This window comes from Trichoderma aggressivum (assembly GCF_033847375.1).
Source record: "Trichoderma aggressivum f. europaeum strain CBS 100526 chromosome Unknown scaffold_029, whole genome shotgun sequence".
In the NCBI taxonomy this organism is placed as follows: Eukaryota; Fungi; Ascomycota; class Sordariomycetes; order Hypocreales; family Hypocreaceae; genus Trichoderma; species Trichoderma aggressivum.
In genome coordinates, this window is record NW_026946395.1 from 381,847 (window position 1) to 398,835 (window position 16,989).

General features: G+C 46.6%; 5 protein-coding genes across 5 annotated transcripts; 3 read left to right on the forward strand and 2 right to left on the reverse strand.

Moving 5' to 3' along the window:
- Window positions 1-502: 502 nt before the first annotated feature.
- Triagg1_7032 (uncharacterized protein) lies at window positions 503-2,676 on the forward strand (the record flags this gene model as incomplete). Its single annotated transcript, XM_062901723.1, has 3 exons — window positions 503-959; window positions 1,010-1,709; window positions 1,761-2,676. The coding sequence occupies 3 exons, from the start codon at window positions 503-505 to the stop codon at window positions 2,674-2,676; spliced, it is 2,073 nt and encodes a 690-aa protein (XP_062754104.1).
- A 3,557-nt stretch (window positions 2,677-6,233) lies between these two features.
- Window positions 6,234-10,973, reverse strand: Triagg1_7033 (uncharacterized protein; the record flags this gene model as incomplete). Its single annotated transcript, XM_062901724.1, has 7 exons — window positions 6,234-7,123; window positions 7,173-7,879; window positions 7,932-9,636; window positions 9,692-9,868; window positions 9,927-10,193; window positions 10,243-10,618; window positions 10,674-10,973. The coding sequence occupies 7 exons, from the start codon at window positions 10,971-10,973 to the stop codon at window positions 6,234-6,236; spliced, it is 4,422 nt and encodes a 1,473-aa protein (XP_062754105.1).
- A 1,834-nt stretch (window positions 10,974-12,807) lies between these two features.
- On the forward strand, window positions 12,808-13,781 carry Triagg1_7034 (uncharacterized protein; the record flags this gene model as incomplete). The annotated part of the gene is made up of 3 exons (XM_062901725.1): window positions 12,808-12,882; window positions 12,952-13,193; window positions 13,250-13,781. 3 exons carry the CDS (start codon window positions 12,808-12,810, stop codon window positions 13,779-13,781), a joined length of 849 nt encoding a protein of 282 aa, XP_062754106.1.
- A 320-nt stretch (window positions 13,782-14,101) lies between these two features.
- On the reverse strand, window positions 14,102-14,959 carry Triagg1_7035 (uncharacterized protein; the record flags this gene model as incomplete). Its single annotated transcript, XM_062901726.1, has 1 exon — window positions 14,102-14,959. The coding sequence occupies one exon, from the start codon at window positions 14,957-14,959 to the stop codon at window positions 14,102-14,104; it is 858 nt and encodes a 285-aa protein (XP_062754107.1).
- A 789-nt stretch (window positions 14,960-15,748) lies between these two features.
- Window positions 15,749-16,216, forward strand: Triagg1_7036 (uncharacterized protein; the record flags this gene model as incomplete). Its single annotated transcript, XM_062901727.1, has 2 exons — window positions 15,749-15,907; window positions 15,950-16,216. The coding sequence occupies 2 exons, from the start codon at window positions 15,749-15,751 to the stop codon at window positions 16,214-16,216; spliced, it is 426 nt and encodes a 141-aa protein (XP_062754108.1).
- Window positions 16,217-16,989: the final 773 nt, after the last annotated feature.

A 16,989-nucleotide genomic window follows, 5' to 3' on the forward strand; every position in this document is an offset into this window, starting at 1 on the left:
CCCTTACATCTAGTATTTTTGCCTAAATTTCTTTTCATCGTTTTGCATAGAATTCTCCAGAAACTAAGACTGGCTTATCTCCCACTGCGTCAAACCTCAACGATGGCCTCCCCACCACTCTCCACAATCTGTACAGCGTTCTTTTTCAACGACTTCGGAATCAGTTTCCCCAGACGAGCGCCGATTTCTTGAATAGAGGCGCCGGGTTGCTGGGTGGAACCATCCCTGAAGACAACCGGGGTTGAGCACCCGGTCGATGAAGACTGATTCGCACGTTGCAGCATCATCTGGAATGGGATTCCCGAGCCTTAGTGGCTCCACCACCTATCCTGGGCTATTACTTTTCAACGGGGGCGGCCTCCAAATTTCCTTTGAGAAGCGAATATGTAACGCAGCAATACAAAGCAGCCGCACTCTCTGTCTACCCCTAGGCTTATTAGCTTTCAAGCTCCTGGAAGGCATTGCTTCGCAATGCATAAATCGCGTGACAATCAACAGAGCGATGAACATCTCCTACGAACGAGCTATACCATCCGAGAGCCTTGGGAGCAAAGTGAAGCCGGAGGAGATTGAAGTAAAGCAGGAGGGCCATGAACACGACTCGCAGGCCACCGCCGAGTCAAAAAGTTCTCGTAAAAATACGAACAAGAATCGCGAGGATAGAGTCGTGCTAAGCCAGCCTTTTCTCTCAAGTCGCGCCTTGGAATGGGTTGTTCATCTCCTCGCAGTCAGCATAAGTATTATTGGCATTTGCTGGCTTCGCTTTCTACCCGTATATTGGACAGATGAGCCGATATGGACCACCTCTTGGGCCTGGGCGTTCTTCGACTTGGATGGCAACCTCAAGGCTCTTCAGTTCATTACCAAAGTCCATACGTTGCTCATGATAGCCTCTATTGCGAGCATTACGGTGAATTTCTCCCGGCGCCGGCTGGTTGGCCATAAGGGCGTCGCATTTGGTCTGTTAATCAGCAGCTATAATGTAGATAGCGCAGCTAACATCCTATAGATAACCTCTGGTACACCGTCAACTTCATAACAAAAGACTCAGCAACCATCGGTCTGAGTATCTTCATTCTCTGTTCAGCCATCCTCTGCCAGCTCGTCGGCCTCGCATCCATCGGCGTGATTCAGCCCAATCTTGGCTGGTGGCATGTACCCAACCCGTACGGTAGTCAGGCATTGCCACTTTATATCCAGTCTAAAAAGAACGAGACATTCCCTTTAAAGCTCAACTCGACAACTATTCCCACGTCCACGGCTGGGTTGGAATGGGACATGGACTCATGTTTGACGGCCGCTCCGCAGACCCCAGCTTTCGCATGCCCTGGATACGGGTTTGAAGCTCTAGGAGACTGGACGCTGTCAAATTTCCAGAATCATCCGTCGTCAAATCTAACCGTAGTAGAGAGTATCACCGGAGCACAGAGGATCCTCGCGGCAGAGTCACTTGGAAATGGGACCGTCATCGCGGCGACGCAGTCAAATTGGGTTGTCCGTCTTTACGCCCTCTTTAACAGATACATACAACTGCACCACCTGGGCCCGGTCAATTCCATCAGCAACCCCATGTACACATCAGCGGATCCAATATACGCTCCCGTCGTGCAGGTACAATGCCATGCTATAGACGGTGCCAGCGCCAATCACTCAGGCATCAGCTTCCTCACAAATAAACTCACTAATTACACAGAGGCCGGCGCCATATGGTATGATTCAAAAATATCGTGGACAATACCTCATCAGACTTGGAACTTTAGCAACGGCCGTAATGGTTTGGTCAATTTTAATTGGGTTGATCTTTCATCAGAGAAGGCTCTTGAGGGAAGAGGAGGTGGGCAAACGACGAAGCTCGACTCAACATGGCGTCCATCCATCGGTGCTGTGGCCACAATACCCGGCATGCTTGGTAACCAGCCGACTTCTTATATCGTTCCATGCATTGTGGATGCTCGATGGGCTGCATCATCCGCTTGGTACGAGCCCTCCATGAGCGGAACGGTGAAAGGCAATCTGTCTAATCCTGGCATTCTCACTCGTTCTACAGTCGGGTTCAACTTGGATGGTTCTGTCCCTGCCAAAGCAAAATCACGTCAACAATGGGGCATTGGAGATCCTATTCATATAAGCCCTAATTGGGCGGAGCTGCTAAATACTCCGGGGCATCTTGTTGGTTCCTCAATCACCGCTACGAGCATCGAGGCCATGCTGTACAGCTACGTCACCCGCCTCAATAATGCTGATTTCGCCGTATTCACGATGACATCCAGCGATGGAACTTTCGTGACAGACTCGGCCGATCTGATGGAGAGAGCAGCAGACAAAGTGGCCACTATTCTAAGCCTTGCAATTGCGGACGGGCTATCGCGCATTACCGATTGGAGTGACAGTCTAGTCGTCCTTGATACAAATGGCGACAACATCACTTACTCGTATCTAAATGCTCTTTCTGACAGAAATGACTACGCAGATTGGACTTCATACGATATAGAGGCGAATACGTTTCTCCGACTACGGGTCCAACGCTATGGTTGGGCATACGGCTGGTCTATAATCACAATCTTATCTATTGTTGTCCTGTCAATGCATATTTCCATGGTCGTGTGGTATACAGGCTACCAGTTCCGAAAGGGAGGAGATAGTATAGAGTTATTCGCCGGAAAGAAATATATTTGACAACGTCCTGGTCATCCTCGAGGGTCAACTTAAGTCACCAGCTTATACATCTATGTCCAAGCATTATATCATAGTCTACTAATACTGATTCAGATTTCATGGCATCGGAGTTTATTCTCATAAAAAATAGACTTGAATTTCATTCATGATCACAAAGAGTATGCGCCCGAGAGAGTATCTTCCTAACCTTCCGCAATATCCTATTCGCTGATAACGGTTGCGCCGCAAACAATAGCTTAGCTTCCTCCTTGGTCATGTAATCTTCGATTATCTCACCAACAGTTCTCTCCCTAAGGACAGATTTTGGCACTTCTCTTTTACCAGGAAACAAACTAGTGGACGTTATGAATTGAAGATATAGTTCTCCATATGCCATGGTATCAAGATCTGCTCCATGGCTGATCAAAGCTTTCAGCACATCTCGAACACTTCCCTTGTCTACAGCGTCTGGTTTGGTGCTTAATTGATCAAGGAAATGGGTCCAGATACTTATTTCTTCGTACTTCCGATTGGAATCTGCGCCGTTTTCTAGTAGCGTTTTGACGATTTCTGGGCGAATGCGGCTGACGTGACGAAGCGCATGATGTAGTAGAGGCCGACCAGGTCCGTTAATTCTCAAACGAACTTCTTTATCGGCAAGTTTGGCTTTAACATAACATGCAGGGCCTCTCTCGCAAACCAATCCGAGCCAAGACGTGTTGTTGAGCTCAATCGAATGATAAATTGGCTCTAGTAAAGAGAGAATTTGTGCCACTTCGGCCACATTTTTTTTAGACTTTTCACTTTGCGAGGCCCAATCTAAAAGACAGTGGAATAACTGCTCTAGTGGTCTTGTGTCTCCATCTCTCTTGAGCGGCGCTCTTTTGATGACGGCCATCATGGCCCTGCACATAAATAGGGATGTGTCGAGATTGCTTAGGTTTTCTTGTATGAACCTGCCTAGGCTGGCCGATTGAAACAAGAAATCACGGACAGTACGGTGTAAGAAGTCCATCTTGAACCGGTAATAGCGGTTCTGGTGTGTACCTTCGTCTGCGACTTCTAAAAGGCCTTTGCATTGGGCATCTAAACGACGCTGTGCTTGGGATAACCGAGATGTAACCTCGGATTCAGCCATCATTTGTGATGGTAATCGGATTATGGGCTCTAATCCTTCCTCGGCTTCGTCCATGAATCAAAAAGCAAGAATGACCGGAGGCTCCGCGGCGGATCTAGCAATGTCAAAAGCTCTTGCTGCGTGCCCGAGGTATATAGATGGGATGGTATCTATCATATGCTGGAAATAATCTTCCAGGTCTTCGGGAAGTCCTTCAAGGCGTTTCTGAAGAAGGCTCACTGAGTCGCCATTTGTAAGTCCATGCAAGAGATCCCGGACGACGAGATAAACCCAAAGGAAGACTCCCGCAGCTTTCCTACAGACTGCTTCAACCAAATCCAAGTCCAGAAGGTAGCTTTCTTTTGCCCGTATGAATTGTCGGCTCTCTCTGAGCTTATCCATCACGTAACGCCGAATATCGCCCTGAGTGAGATCTTCTAGTTTAAGCAAAGATTCGTGATGTTGACCAAACTCATCCACAAACGCAGACCAAGGTCTGCTTGAGACACATAGCTTGATATTAGGAGAGTCTCCAAGACTTTTGATAGTTTTAATAAGATCGCTTGGAGTCATACCGCTTTCTTCATATTCGTCCAGCCCATCGATGAAGAAACAAAATCTGCTATCCGAAGTACTATCCGAAATTTCGCGGCAGACAGATAGCAATTCATCAGGTGTCCAGGAATTGTCTTCATCATATTCATCTCTAAATTGTGAGCGTATGGCCAGCACTCGAGGTATTAGGCTAGGACACTGTCTGAGAATTTCAAACAAGAGTGATCGAAGGAGACCTTCTTGTGATTTTTGAAGAGGCAAACCCGCATGCCAGAAGAAAAATCTTGCTATTATTAGGGTTTGGCTTCCTGCCCATGACCTAAGGTGACGTTTTGTTTCTTGGTGATCGGAGAGAAACTTCATTAGAGTGGATTTTCCAGATCCGGCCTTGCCCCGAATCCAGAAAGTCCCATTGCGGTTTTGGAGCCAATCAACGAAACTCGAAGACGTATTTTCTTGAGGGATATATCTTCGAAAAATCCAGTCGAAGGTCCTGGTATGCGCCTCGGGGATTTTTCTCTCTCTCAAACTTCTCCTATCGAAATTAAGGCTTTGTAACACATTATGAATCTCGTCGGTGGCCTTGCTAGTTTTATGAAGATGGGATATTTTGTCAGAGAAGTATCTTAGGTTGGAGGAAATACCATCAATAAGTTTTTTATCGAAGGCATTAGTGCCTCTCCTAACCTTCAGTTGCTTCATCATTGAGTGTACGCCATAGGCTGGATCTTCGGGATTCAGCCGCTCAGCTGCAGAGTTTATATCGTCACGAAGCTGCCTAATCTCAATCCGAATATCTGTTCCAAGGGCTTTATTCATATCTTCCAAGTCGGCTAGCTTGCGGTAGATACCAGAGACATCATTTCTAGATCCATCAAGTCAGCCACGCGCATTGCATCAAGTATTAAACAGGTGACATCAGGGGTACTTGCAGTATCAGCGCCTGGCAGTGATAGGCAACTTGACTTTGAAGCGTCGCAAGTCTATGAGAGAAATCCTGAATATTTCGATCTTTCCACACATTTTTCAAGGCAAGCATGAAACTCTTCCACACTGTACTTTTCCCTTGGATTTTTAACTGGTCTAATGCATGGAGCAGATCTGTGGCAATTCCATTTGATTCGTTCACTAGGCCTTTGAGTTCATCGTCATCAGCTACGGATACAGTGATGATGTTCCCAAGCCGTTGTACATCATTTGCGATTGTGAAAATAGTTGTATGCTTTGTATGTCGGCCGTCAGCAGACACGTGGATATCTTGAGTATCTGCGAGGAGTTTCCAGATGAATTCGAGCAGATCAGTAATATTGCGTGCGGTGCTAAGCACGTTGAGAGTGTCCAACATTGTTACTTGAGTACAGTCGCCTGCGCAGAAAAATATCTCGTGTTCCTTATATCAATGTATTTTGCGGGAGGAGGGAAGAATGTATTTAGACTACGCCCAATATTGGATGTACGCAAGAGGTTGAGCAGAAACGAGTAGAATACTGCGGGGCTATATAGGTAGGCAACGAAAGAATGTACATATACTTCAACATCACGTGTTTGAGATCGATAAGCTGTGATAATATGTTCTGAGAAATAGATGTAAGAAGAAATGAAGAAACAGAGACTGATCTATCAATCAATCATTGAGCAGATTCGGGTACATTACAAGTAATCAGTATGTACTCCTTGTTACGAAACAGCTTACTCCTGCCCTTTGCATCTTCCGATTCCATTCCCAGTGTTACTTCATCGCTGAGCAGCCCAATGGAGATATTTATACCGTCATGGCGTACGGAATGAATCCTCGTACATCAAACTCACCCATACCACCGTTAATGAACAGTAAAGTAAGGCGTATGTATGTTACATGTATCTATATTAGCACTGGGTTACATTGTCCAATTGCTATCCATTATAACTATAAGCACTTCATCTTTCCCAGAAACCTCTTTAGTCGGCTTCTGTGCCCATCATTCTTAGATTCTTCCACATTATCATCCCTCCAGTTCATATAATCTTGAAGATGTCTTTCTTCTTGTATAGAAGACGCAGCAGGTAGAGTTTGAGGCATCTCACCAGACCTATCCGCAGCTAATAAGTTGGCATCAGAGCTAGTCTGAGCAGAAGAGCCTCGAATTTCTCCTTCCACTATCCCAGGAAGTGCTGCATGATCATTCCGAGAGCTTTCATTGATGGTGGTCTGAGTAGAAAAGCTGCGAATGTCTCTTTCAACCATCACTGGAAATGCCGCAGGTTCAGATCGCGTGATCTTGCTCCAAGTATCTGCCGACTTATCCACGATAATCTGAATCGGCTCCTCCTCATTGAGCGATCTAATGACGCTGACTTTCGCCGAGTCTGCGCCTTCGGAATTCGGAAGCCGTGTGAGAACCATGGATTCATCTCGCCCATCCTCGTTCCATAGATGAAGACTGGTTGTCAGGCCCGAATTCACGACAGAAACGTGTTTTGTGATTCCATTTGATCCTACAACCATGTTGCTGCTTGTCAACGGCTTTCCATGGCCAGACATGGCCTGCGTCAGCGTCCAATCCTTCGTTATGAGTCTATCATCATCAGGCGAAGCTGTCATAGCACCATCTGAGAGAACCATTTCCTCAGTATTCTCATCACCTTCGAGCTTGGGACGCAAATCTTCTTCTAGTATTCCTGTGGCGGCTAGGGCAGGTTGGATTGGAATGATCTCCGGACGCTGGCCTCTCGGTGTCAGAATACACGATTCACCCGTTTCTGAGCAGGAGAGGAAGGCCACATCGGCTGCTCCATGGCCAACTTTCTGTGAAATGTCTATTATAATTAGCATTTCTGAACGTAGTTGAGGTCAAGTATATCTCACTGGTATTGAAGTTCCAGACATATGTTCCTTTGGCACCAGCGTAAACTAGTACGGGCAGGAACGGGTGGAAGCACATCTCAAATTCTTTGTCGTCGCGATCCTCGTAAACCGTGCTGATACCCTTTGCCCAGAACTGGCGCTCCGCGACTTTCGTTGTTTCTATTTTGACTTCATTGAAAGAAGACACATTTATCTTGAACACCCTCAGATGAGCTGGAGCGGCCCTCTCCTGAGACGCATAGCATAGGTTCTCCCCATAGTCGTCAAGGTATATCCAATAGAGCGATACGCGTCTCAGGTTGTCTTTATAATATCGTGAGAAATCTTTGTAAGTCAATTCTTCCAGAGATTTCCGGTGACCTTGGGACTTGCGCTCTGTATTACCGAAGATATCATGTTCGATTGGCAGGCTGTGCGTGGCATACCGTAATTTATTCCCCTCTAGTTTGACATGGTAGAGACTTTTCATCACAGTAAAAAATCGGGAATCTCGGCTGACAGATATGGGAATTTGGATAAAGCCGCGTAGCAACGTTTCGCAAAGCCGCGCCCATACATCGAGTTCCGGAAGAGGGATATCCAAAGATGCAACAACGTGCTGATCACTCAGTTGGCTGATCTCATAGCGAACGATCCATCCCCTAGAGAAAGACTTGTCTTCGCATAGCTTATCGGCTAGAGTTTTCTTGTCATGACTCTCGAACTTCCTGCGAAACGATTAGTAGAATGGACGATGTGGCAACTATACAGAATACATACTTTGAAGTATACACGCCCAAGGTAACATGGTATAGGCCGTCAGAAGTAACTTGCGTGAGACGGTTTATTGGCTCCCTAGATAGACCAGCTTTTTTGTGCGGAGCTGGTACCAACGAACGAACAGAAATACCGCCATGCTTCGGAAGAAGTGGACTTGGTGTGAAGGCTGTGACTTCTTCCCAGATACTAGCTGGGTTATTCTGTAGTGTTCTTCCCCAATCACTCTCCAGCTTGTCAAGGAAATGGCTAAACTCGACGATTGTTGTGCGAATCTCGGCTTCTGGCTTTGATGAAATGCCAGATGAGCTACTTTCTGCCCAGACGCGAAGAGATTTTGCGTTTGGGGCTTCGCCATAGGTGTAGCAGCCTTCGATGTAAGCCATAAGCACTTTTGGTTGCGTAAAGAACTGCTTTAATGCTGAGAATAGAACCTGCAGTTCTGGCTCTGCCTCTCTGTAGTGGTTGTCCTGTATAGTGAGCACCAAGTGGGATGTCCATCTGACCATGGCATAGTTGCTAAACGGAAACGCGGACCAGAGATCTTTTGGAACAACATTATTTCCCAGTTTTCCAGACAGAGGCTGTGATGGAACGCGATATGTCAAGTATTTAAGGCACATCGTCGCCAACCGCGCGTGAGCGATAAGTGGAGGCGGTGGAATTAACCCATTCTTTGATGTTGACTCAGAATTAGCAAAGTATTCCTTTACCGATGCGTGGATGAATCGAAGAGGACGAAAGGTGTTCCCCAACAACTCGATAGACTTTGGACTCAGTTCGATGAGTCCACCGCAGGCTCTAACAATGACATCTTCGAATTCCGGCAACTTCCAAGCCTCCTCCTCGTTGGGATTCGCGTCAAAGGGGACAAGGCCGCTCTCGAGTTCTGCAGGTATCAGTGGACGCTTCCCATAGGAAAGCCAGAGAAAACTCTGTCCGGCAAGTCTATGCATGGCCTTGTTGCTTCCCTCAATGAGACGCAAGATTCGCTCATACATCACTTCCAGCCCTTCTGGGTTGTCCATTTCGCTAATTGCCTGTGTACGTTGTGCAGGATAGAGTGCGGGCGAGTTGAGATAGGCGACCATCAATCTAGCCCAGAGGAACATCCCGTCAGCTCGCCGCGTCAAAGTTTTGGCGACCTCTTTGTAGTCCAGCGACTTGGAAAGGAGGCCTTCGCTCTTCATGTCTTTCAACGACTGCCGAAGATAATGCTGAATGTCGTCCTTGTTCGATAAATCGATACTTATTATATGTAGTCTCGAAATTCGCTTGGAAAGCCACGTTAACGTCGGTCTGCAAAATAAAGCAAGGCGAGTTGTTTCTTGGTCTGCAAGACTTCGTAGCTTCTCTACAAGCTCTCTCGAATCCTCACACTCGTCAAGTCCGTCCAACACAAGATAGATGTTGTCATCCGAATGCAAACATAACTCCATGAGATCATTAATTTCTTTCTTAGAAGCAGTCTTTTGGCCAGGGGACTGAAAATACATGGCAAATTCGAGAGTTTCTCTCAGCTGATCATCGTTTATCCTGTACTGCAGAATCTGAGAGAGCAACGCTCGATATGCCGCTGAGGCGGTATTGGGGATGATATCTTGGGTTGAGTTAAAAAAGAAGTAGCAGACTGGATTTGATGATCCAAGCCCTTTCAGTTCTTGGATGGTGGATGCCGCCAGAACCGATTTTCCTGAGCCAGGGTTGCCTTGGCTTGTTAGTGATTTAAGAGCTTATGCGCAGTGAACCGAAACAGCACCTACCACGCACCCATAGGCTTCCTCCACGAACCTTTTTACCATCTTGCAGCCAGGAGCGGAAAATAGGGTGTTCAAGCAGCCAGCTTGTAGTTCCCGGCATGCACTGTGATGCGACATCTTCGTATCTGTCAGCAAAGGACGGTGGATCTAACCACTCGCGAACACGGTGAAGGAACGTATCTGTCTTGATGTTAGCGAAAAACTCCATCAACATCTCATAAGAAGAGGAGTCTATTACATCTTGCTTCCTTTTCGGCCATTCGTTCCAGTTTACTCATAGACTTGTCCAGTTTGTCGCCTCTCGCTTTTGCCTGGGTACTCTCAGCAACTGCTTCCAGCTTACTGGCTTCCGCAATGTCTTTCGCATCTTTTGATAATTTCAGATTCAGTAGTAGAATCTCCATTTTCATTCTCTCTCTGAGCTCCTTCATTCGTGTTATGGTCTCGTCAAACCGGAATGGGTGCCAAACCGTCTTGGCGACAACTCGCATTGCGCTTTTTGACCCTGGTAGACTTAATGAGATGCTCAACATCTGCAGTGGGAGCGTACTCACTTCCATCCGGATGGTAAAATATCCTGAATACGCCCATCAAGAACTGAAGGATCTCTTCAAACATATCCTGCAGCAAGACTTGAGTGCGTGGCGAAGACTTTGGAAGCTGTTCGTAATCCTGCTGGATGGCTGTCTCTGCTACCATGCTCAGTTCCTCCCTCATCTGATCCCTCTTCTCTTTCAGGTCTTGTTCCAGCCATCCCTCTTTCATCCTCTTATTGAGCTCTGCATTAATTGTAGCTTCCATCTCGTGATATCTTTTGCGCTCCAGCTCTGCAAAGATGGAATTGAGTTCATCGAGGTACTCAATTTCGACTGCCAGCTTTTCGAGGCCGGAAGAGACCTTGTCCAAGAACTCATGAAAAGTAATGCCAAGCTAAGACGGTTAGATAACTCAGTCACAGTGAATCAACTTGCAGAGCCTAACACACAGCGATGACCACTCGAAGCGCGCCCCATAATGTCGCAGCATGCATCGGGTCGCATGAGACAAATACGTCCATGGCGGTGAAGAAGGGCTTCATCACCCGAATGAAGGTGCCGAGCCGACGGTTGCGAGTGTTCCACGCTGTCCCGTAATCTTGAAGATCCTCAAGCACCTCGTCGCCGGTCGTGCATTTTCCGAATGCCTCCTGGTACTCGTCTGGGAGCGCTTCCACGAGGCGGCGCAACATCAAGACGCTCTCTTGAGAGGAATGGGCGGCCGCCCCATGGCGATGGTCCGTGGACATTATGGCATGAGAGGATAATCTTCCCCGTGTAATCGAAAAGGATTAAAATAGGTATAAATCTAGAGAGTCTAAATTATCAAGGTAAAAAGCTGCGCGTCCATCTCAATGCATATATACGCGTGTGTGATGAGGCACTTCGCCCCAGGAGGATCAAGAGGCCGTCGCACCGTGGCTGGACATTGGGCCACAGCCGCAGATCGCCAAGTGACCAGGCTGACAGGGCTCAATGATAAAGAGAGGGTGCGGCTGAAGGAGTTTTGTCCAATCACCCGAGCAGCTTTTTCAGATTATTTGATTTGCAAGTGCTTTTTATACAAGGGCACGCGCCGCTACTATTGCATCGAAGCTAGGCTCATGTTATCGAAGTGATATTGTGTGGCGAACCTGAAACACCCCATGTTACACATGGACATCATCACGCAACGCAGAGAATTGGTATGCGTATGCACAGAGGGCAAATCTGCTATTAGGCAGACCATTGCATAGGCTACCTATGAATGAAAGACATTTCGCGGTATCGCAATGACCTGTTATACGAGTCTCTTGTTGCCGTTTAGAGTATTTTCATGTACGGAGTATTATATCATTATACTCCCTCTGGATACCGAGAATGACATTGATCGCCTACAGTTTACAATAATATACGATTGTAATGTAATAACTTACCTAGCACTTGGGTTTTGCGGCCTGTCCGTCCGTGACCCATGAACCGGAGGTAGCCCATGGGAATAACATCTGTACTAACCTAGCGGGACAAGTTGTCACCAATTAACAACAGAGAAATCCTAGGCTGCCTTGGCGAAGTGATTAGCGATGGTACATGCATGTCGGCCATCTTGTTCTACCATAAATAAGCCTCCTATGAGCATATTGGGCCAAACTGTGGTACTGAAAGGACTGCGTATGATCTAAGAGACGTGGAGTCGATTGCCCAAACAGTGACTTATATGTACCCAGCCTCATTGCGTTTTGTATCCATACGTTAACCCTTTTCACAGGGGAGTACATAAAATGCATTGCCATACAATTTATAAGGTATTGTAAGACTTGGAACTGAACCTGTGAGCGAGTTCAAGTGGACTGACATGGCGAAACACGGTTATCGAATCACCTCGAAGTTCGCATCGAATTTATGACAATATCCAAATTGTATCTAGGGTTACGGCGAAGTCACAGCGATTTCTCGTTGGTGCCTTTCTCACTAATCCAGCCATTGAGTCTAAATATGGATCAGAATAGATCTATGTCGTAGTAGCATACGACTTGCTCTCACGACCGATTCGGTTGAACAGACTCTTGCAGCAAGCGAATTGTAACTACAACTACCGTATATTCATATATGACCTATACCTGAGGCTAATGATGGTAGCCAGAAGCTTCATGTTCTTAGATGAAGCCCGTCAGCGCTAACAACAACGCTATAGATATCGTCTCCGAATGCTACTCTTGCAATGAATGCAACTTCAAGTCAAAAACGTTCGAATAGAATTAAACAGCCTTCAATTTGTGTGTCACTTGACGAATGCGAAGTCTTATCTATAGGATTGAAGATGAGCGGCATATATCGTCGTCGAAGGCGCCAGAATTTCGCAGTATATCCTTGGCCAGTTATTGATTCATAACAGCTTCCATCTCACCATCCTTCGCTACGCCCGCTCTCTGAATCCCCATTTAGTATTCCTTCCACACATCGCCGACCTCGTTAATGGTGGCATTCCACGGAGGACCCACAGGCCAACGGATAAGTACTTTATAAAGCCCCAGGTTTTGATCTGATCTTCTTCGAGTTGATCTATTATAACATTTACTTCTGCTCTCTACTAATCTTTACAAAATGTCACTCGAAACAGTACTCCTGACAGGTGCTGGTGGCTTCATTGGAGCGCAGATCCCTGAACAGCTACTAAAGGTAATCACATGTATATACCTGACACGTCCATAATATCCTGGTATGAACTAACAAAAGACATTGCCATAGTCAGACGAATTTCATGTCATTGCTCCCGTACGATCAGAAAAAGATACACAAAGCATCCTTGCATTGCATCCCGAGTACAGCGATAAAAACGGTCGCTTTCCTATTGTGGCCGATTATGGTACAAATGGTGCGTTTGATGAGATATTTAGGGAAACAGAGATAAAACATGTTATTCACGCCGCAGGTCGGTTCAGATTTGAGAATATCGATCCAGAAAAGATCATTTACGATAATTACGACACGTAAGAATGCATTGATTACCCCTAGCTCCAGACCTCTAACTGATGGAACATTACAGGGTGAAATCCGTTATCCAATCCGCAGAGAAGCTCGGCAGGTGTCTTATGCGGCTTGTCCTCACTGGCTCTGTAATAGTTGAAATCACAGGCCAAATGAAGCCTTCCACCTTTAAGGAGGAGCTCACCGAAGCCGACATTGTTTCCATCCCACTTGAGGCAGTCCGAGAAAGCGGAGATCCCATCGCATGCTACGTTGCCACCAAGGCAGAATCCTCAGCGTTGCTCTTCGAAACAGCTTCCAAACCCTCCGTATCCCGGGATGCCGTCGAACTCTTGCCTGCTGGAACGGCCGGGCCGCTTGCACACTCCGTACCAGATCTCACAGCAGGGCCACATTCTCTCGATCGGGCCTATAACCTGCTCAGCGGAACCTGGAAAGAGATCCCCGGTACCCATGTTCCAGATTACAGATGTGCGGGACGTAGCTTTAGCGCACATCTTGGCTCTGCGCAACGAAAAGGCGAGTGGCCAACGGATCAATATCGTCAACTCGGACTCGCGCTATTCGCACCAGGTGTTGGCAAAATTTGATCCGATCCAAGTATCCAGAGTTGAGAGACAAGGTGGCAGAAGGAACTCCCGAGCAGTTGATCCCGGTTGGAATGGTGTTTTACAAAATCTCGAATGCTAAGTCAAAAGAAATTTTTGGAAAGGAGTTAAATTACACACCGGAAAGCGACACGTATAATGCCTATGTAGATAGTGTCTGGGAAGCAATGAGGAACAGGGATCTTGAGTAATAGGAGTTATGTACAACAGTGTGCAGAACACGGATATTAAAACAAAAGACTAATTCTCTTCTGCATAATGAAAGACAAATATTTTCTCCAGCTAATTTTCGACTTTCCAAATCACAACAGATATTTCTTGAACCAATTACTAGCCTGTGCCGCTGCTTGCATAGCAGCCTCGTCTTCAACCTCCCTCTTCGGATCGGCTCGAACAGCGAACCCATGCTTGCAGCTACTATAAGTCTTCACTTCAAAGTCACCCGACTTCTCTCCAAAAGACTCCTTTAAACTTGACTCAATAGCTTCAACCTTATCCTTGGATAGTACCATGTCAAGATCTCCAACCGCGAAGCTAATGGGGACTTTGAACTTGTTGGCAGCGGCTGAAAAGTCATCGGGTGCTTTGAGACCAGCAGGGTGAGCCACAAAGTGGGCATCGAATAGAGATACGTTTCCGCCCTGTTCAGCTGGCTCTGCAGTGAGTTTGGTCGAGTGCATCCCACCCCAGCAGAATCCAGCGACAGCCAGCTTGGCGCCGGGCGGCAAGGAAGCTTTGACATCGCGAGAGAAGGTGAGCAGTTTGGGATACGCATTTCGCGTACGGACTGCGAATGGGGCGAAAATCTTTGCTGCTCGAACGGCAGCCCCAGCTCTCTTTGTCTGCCCTGGCAAGTCCAACAGGCCAACTGGGGTCGATAGGGAGTCAAACAGTTCTATCGCAGAAAGGGGTGCTCCACCTCCTGGAATGACGCTGGGCACGAGGACTTCGCATCCGGTAGCAGCAGCATATTTGTCTGCTAGCAACTTGTTGTTTACAAGGTTGAAGCCAAAGACATCCGTGATGAAGATGATTTTCGAATTTGATGCGGTCCCTGTCTCGGGGGTGGCGACATATGTGAGGACATTGTGAATTGTTTCCTCTTTGCCTTTTGGCGTTCCTTCGTGGATGGTTCCTCTGAAACAGTCTGGACAAGACATTGTGAGAATAAATAGGATATCGTTTATGCCGTAGCTTGTATAGGATATAAGTTGTCGAGACTATTCAAAGTCGCACTGTATTGTCAGAAGGAGTAATGTGTTTAATATTCAGCATCTCTTTAAGCTCTTATATAGTTTTACACGTTTCGGACATAACGCTTACAGTTTACCCGAGCTAATCTTAAACCAATTTCCTTTAAGACATATTGAGACTATTCTTTGTCAAAGTTAACGATATGTTCGGATGAACTCAATAAGATACTATCGTTTTCGGCGGGTCTCGGCAATTCAAAGAGTTCCGAAGTCGCCTCATGTCAGCAATCGGTATCGGTGCCAGCAAGGTTGCGACAAATCTGGGTGACCTAAGATCTCACAGGGCTTCAAAATGGCCGCGTAACACGGCGAAAGACATGCCGAAGAACCAATCAGAAGCAAGATCCACCTTTGCCAACTTAACCTTATTGAATAGCTGGCGATTCTCGTGAGATCTTCACCAGAAAATCGGCCAAGGTTCCCAAATGATTAGTTGCTTCCTGCCAGATTCAGCAGTTATTGATCAAAATGTGATGTACAATTCTCCTAAAACCCGATCCATGGCAATTCGGAGGGATGTTTTTAGACAGCTTGAGCCTCAAATTTTCCTGTGCTCTTGTATGATAAATAGCGATCATTACCTCCCTCAGTGAGTTCTACAACAGCCCTCTCTCTACCTTAATTGCGAGTAATAGATCTTCTCTTGGTCCCTACAGCCTCAACTTGATTTCTGGTTTCTCATCCAACAATAACAAAATGAAATTTCTACTCCATCTCGGTACCCTCACCGCCACTCTCCCTTCTGTTCTCGGCTCAGAACCTACCTCACAAAGTGCCGTCCCAGCTTGCCCTCCTCGACCAGCCACTCCAGAAGAGCAGGAAAACATCTTCTATGACTTTGCAAACGAGTTTTATGTTCAAAAGAACATCCCCGAAGCATTTGACAACTACGTCTAGGTCGATTACATCCAGCACAATCCTTTCATTGGACAGGGTCGAGACGCCGCCGTGGCCGCCCTCTCTAAGAACCCAAAGACCAACAGCACCATTGTGCACCAGACTTTTACGAATAACACTGGCTTTGTACACCACTATGAATTCACGACTCCTCCGATCAAGATCATGGATGCTTATCGAATGAACGGTAGTTGCATTGTGGAGCACTGGGATGTTATTGCAAGCTTGACTCTTGCCGAGATTGATCCTACACCGTTATCGGGTTAGGACCTGGGGACGGCATTCGAGTCATGTAAAGAGTGTGGGCCTACAAGACTCCCCTCTTGTGCATCAAAGGGCGTCTTTCCACTTCGTACGTTGGTTAGAAATCTGTATCTACCCCTTATTAGAAGGTAGCTACATGTTCAATCTATATATACACTATTATCCTTAGCAACCTCTCATCTAGACAGTGGTTTCAATCATGTAATCCGGAGATGTCTGGGTTTTGTCGTGTCACCGTATCTGTATAGTCCGTCACCATTGAGCCTGTTACGTACTTTTAGCAACAATATAAGTGTGAATCTTGGTAGGTTACCTCCTTGACGTCACTTTTGTTGCCAACCTCCTAATGAAACTATCATCAAAGGTCCGAATCGTTCATGCGGCAGTCAATGCAAGTTAATTAAGGGGAAGGTGGGAGGCCATCATATTTTATATTCCAACTTGACAGACATCTTGGCAGCTTTTGGCATCATTCGACAAACTCGGCATAGACACAACCGAGAATGGGTAGAGAAATGTGCCTCGGTTGCATTCATTAACCAGTCTGTATGCAGTGTAAGTGCACTGCCGATTCCATCTACGCGATATTCAGTTACAACACTCCACCAAAGGAATGTTTTAGCCAATGAAAAAAGCACCGAGCATCCATCTTCGGTCGAACTTCGTGATTAGCCAAATTAAGTGGACGAAACGCTTGTTAATCGTCGTCTCCATCAACTGCCCACTTCCGGAATAGGCAACCAATCATACGATCAACAAACCCTATGGAGCAAATC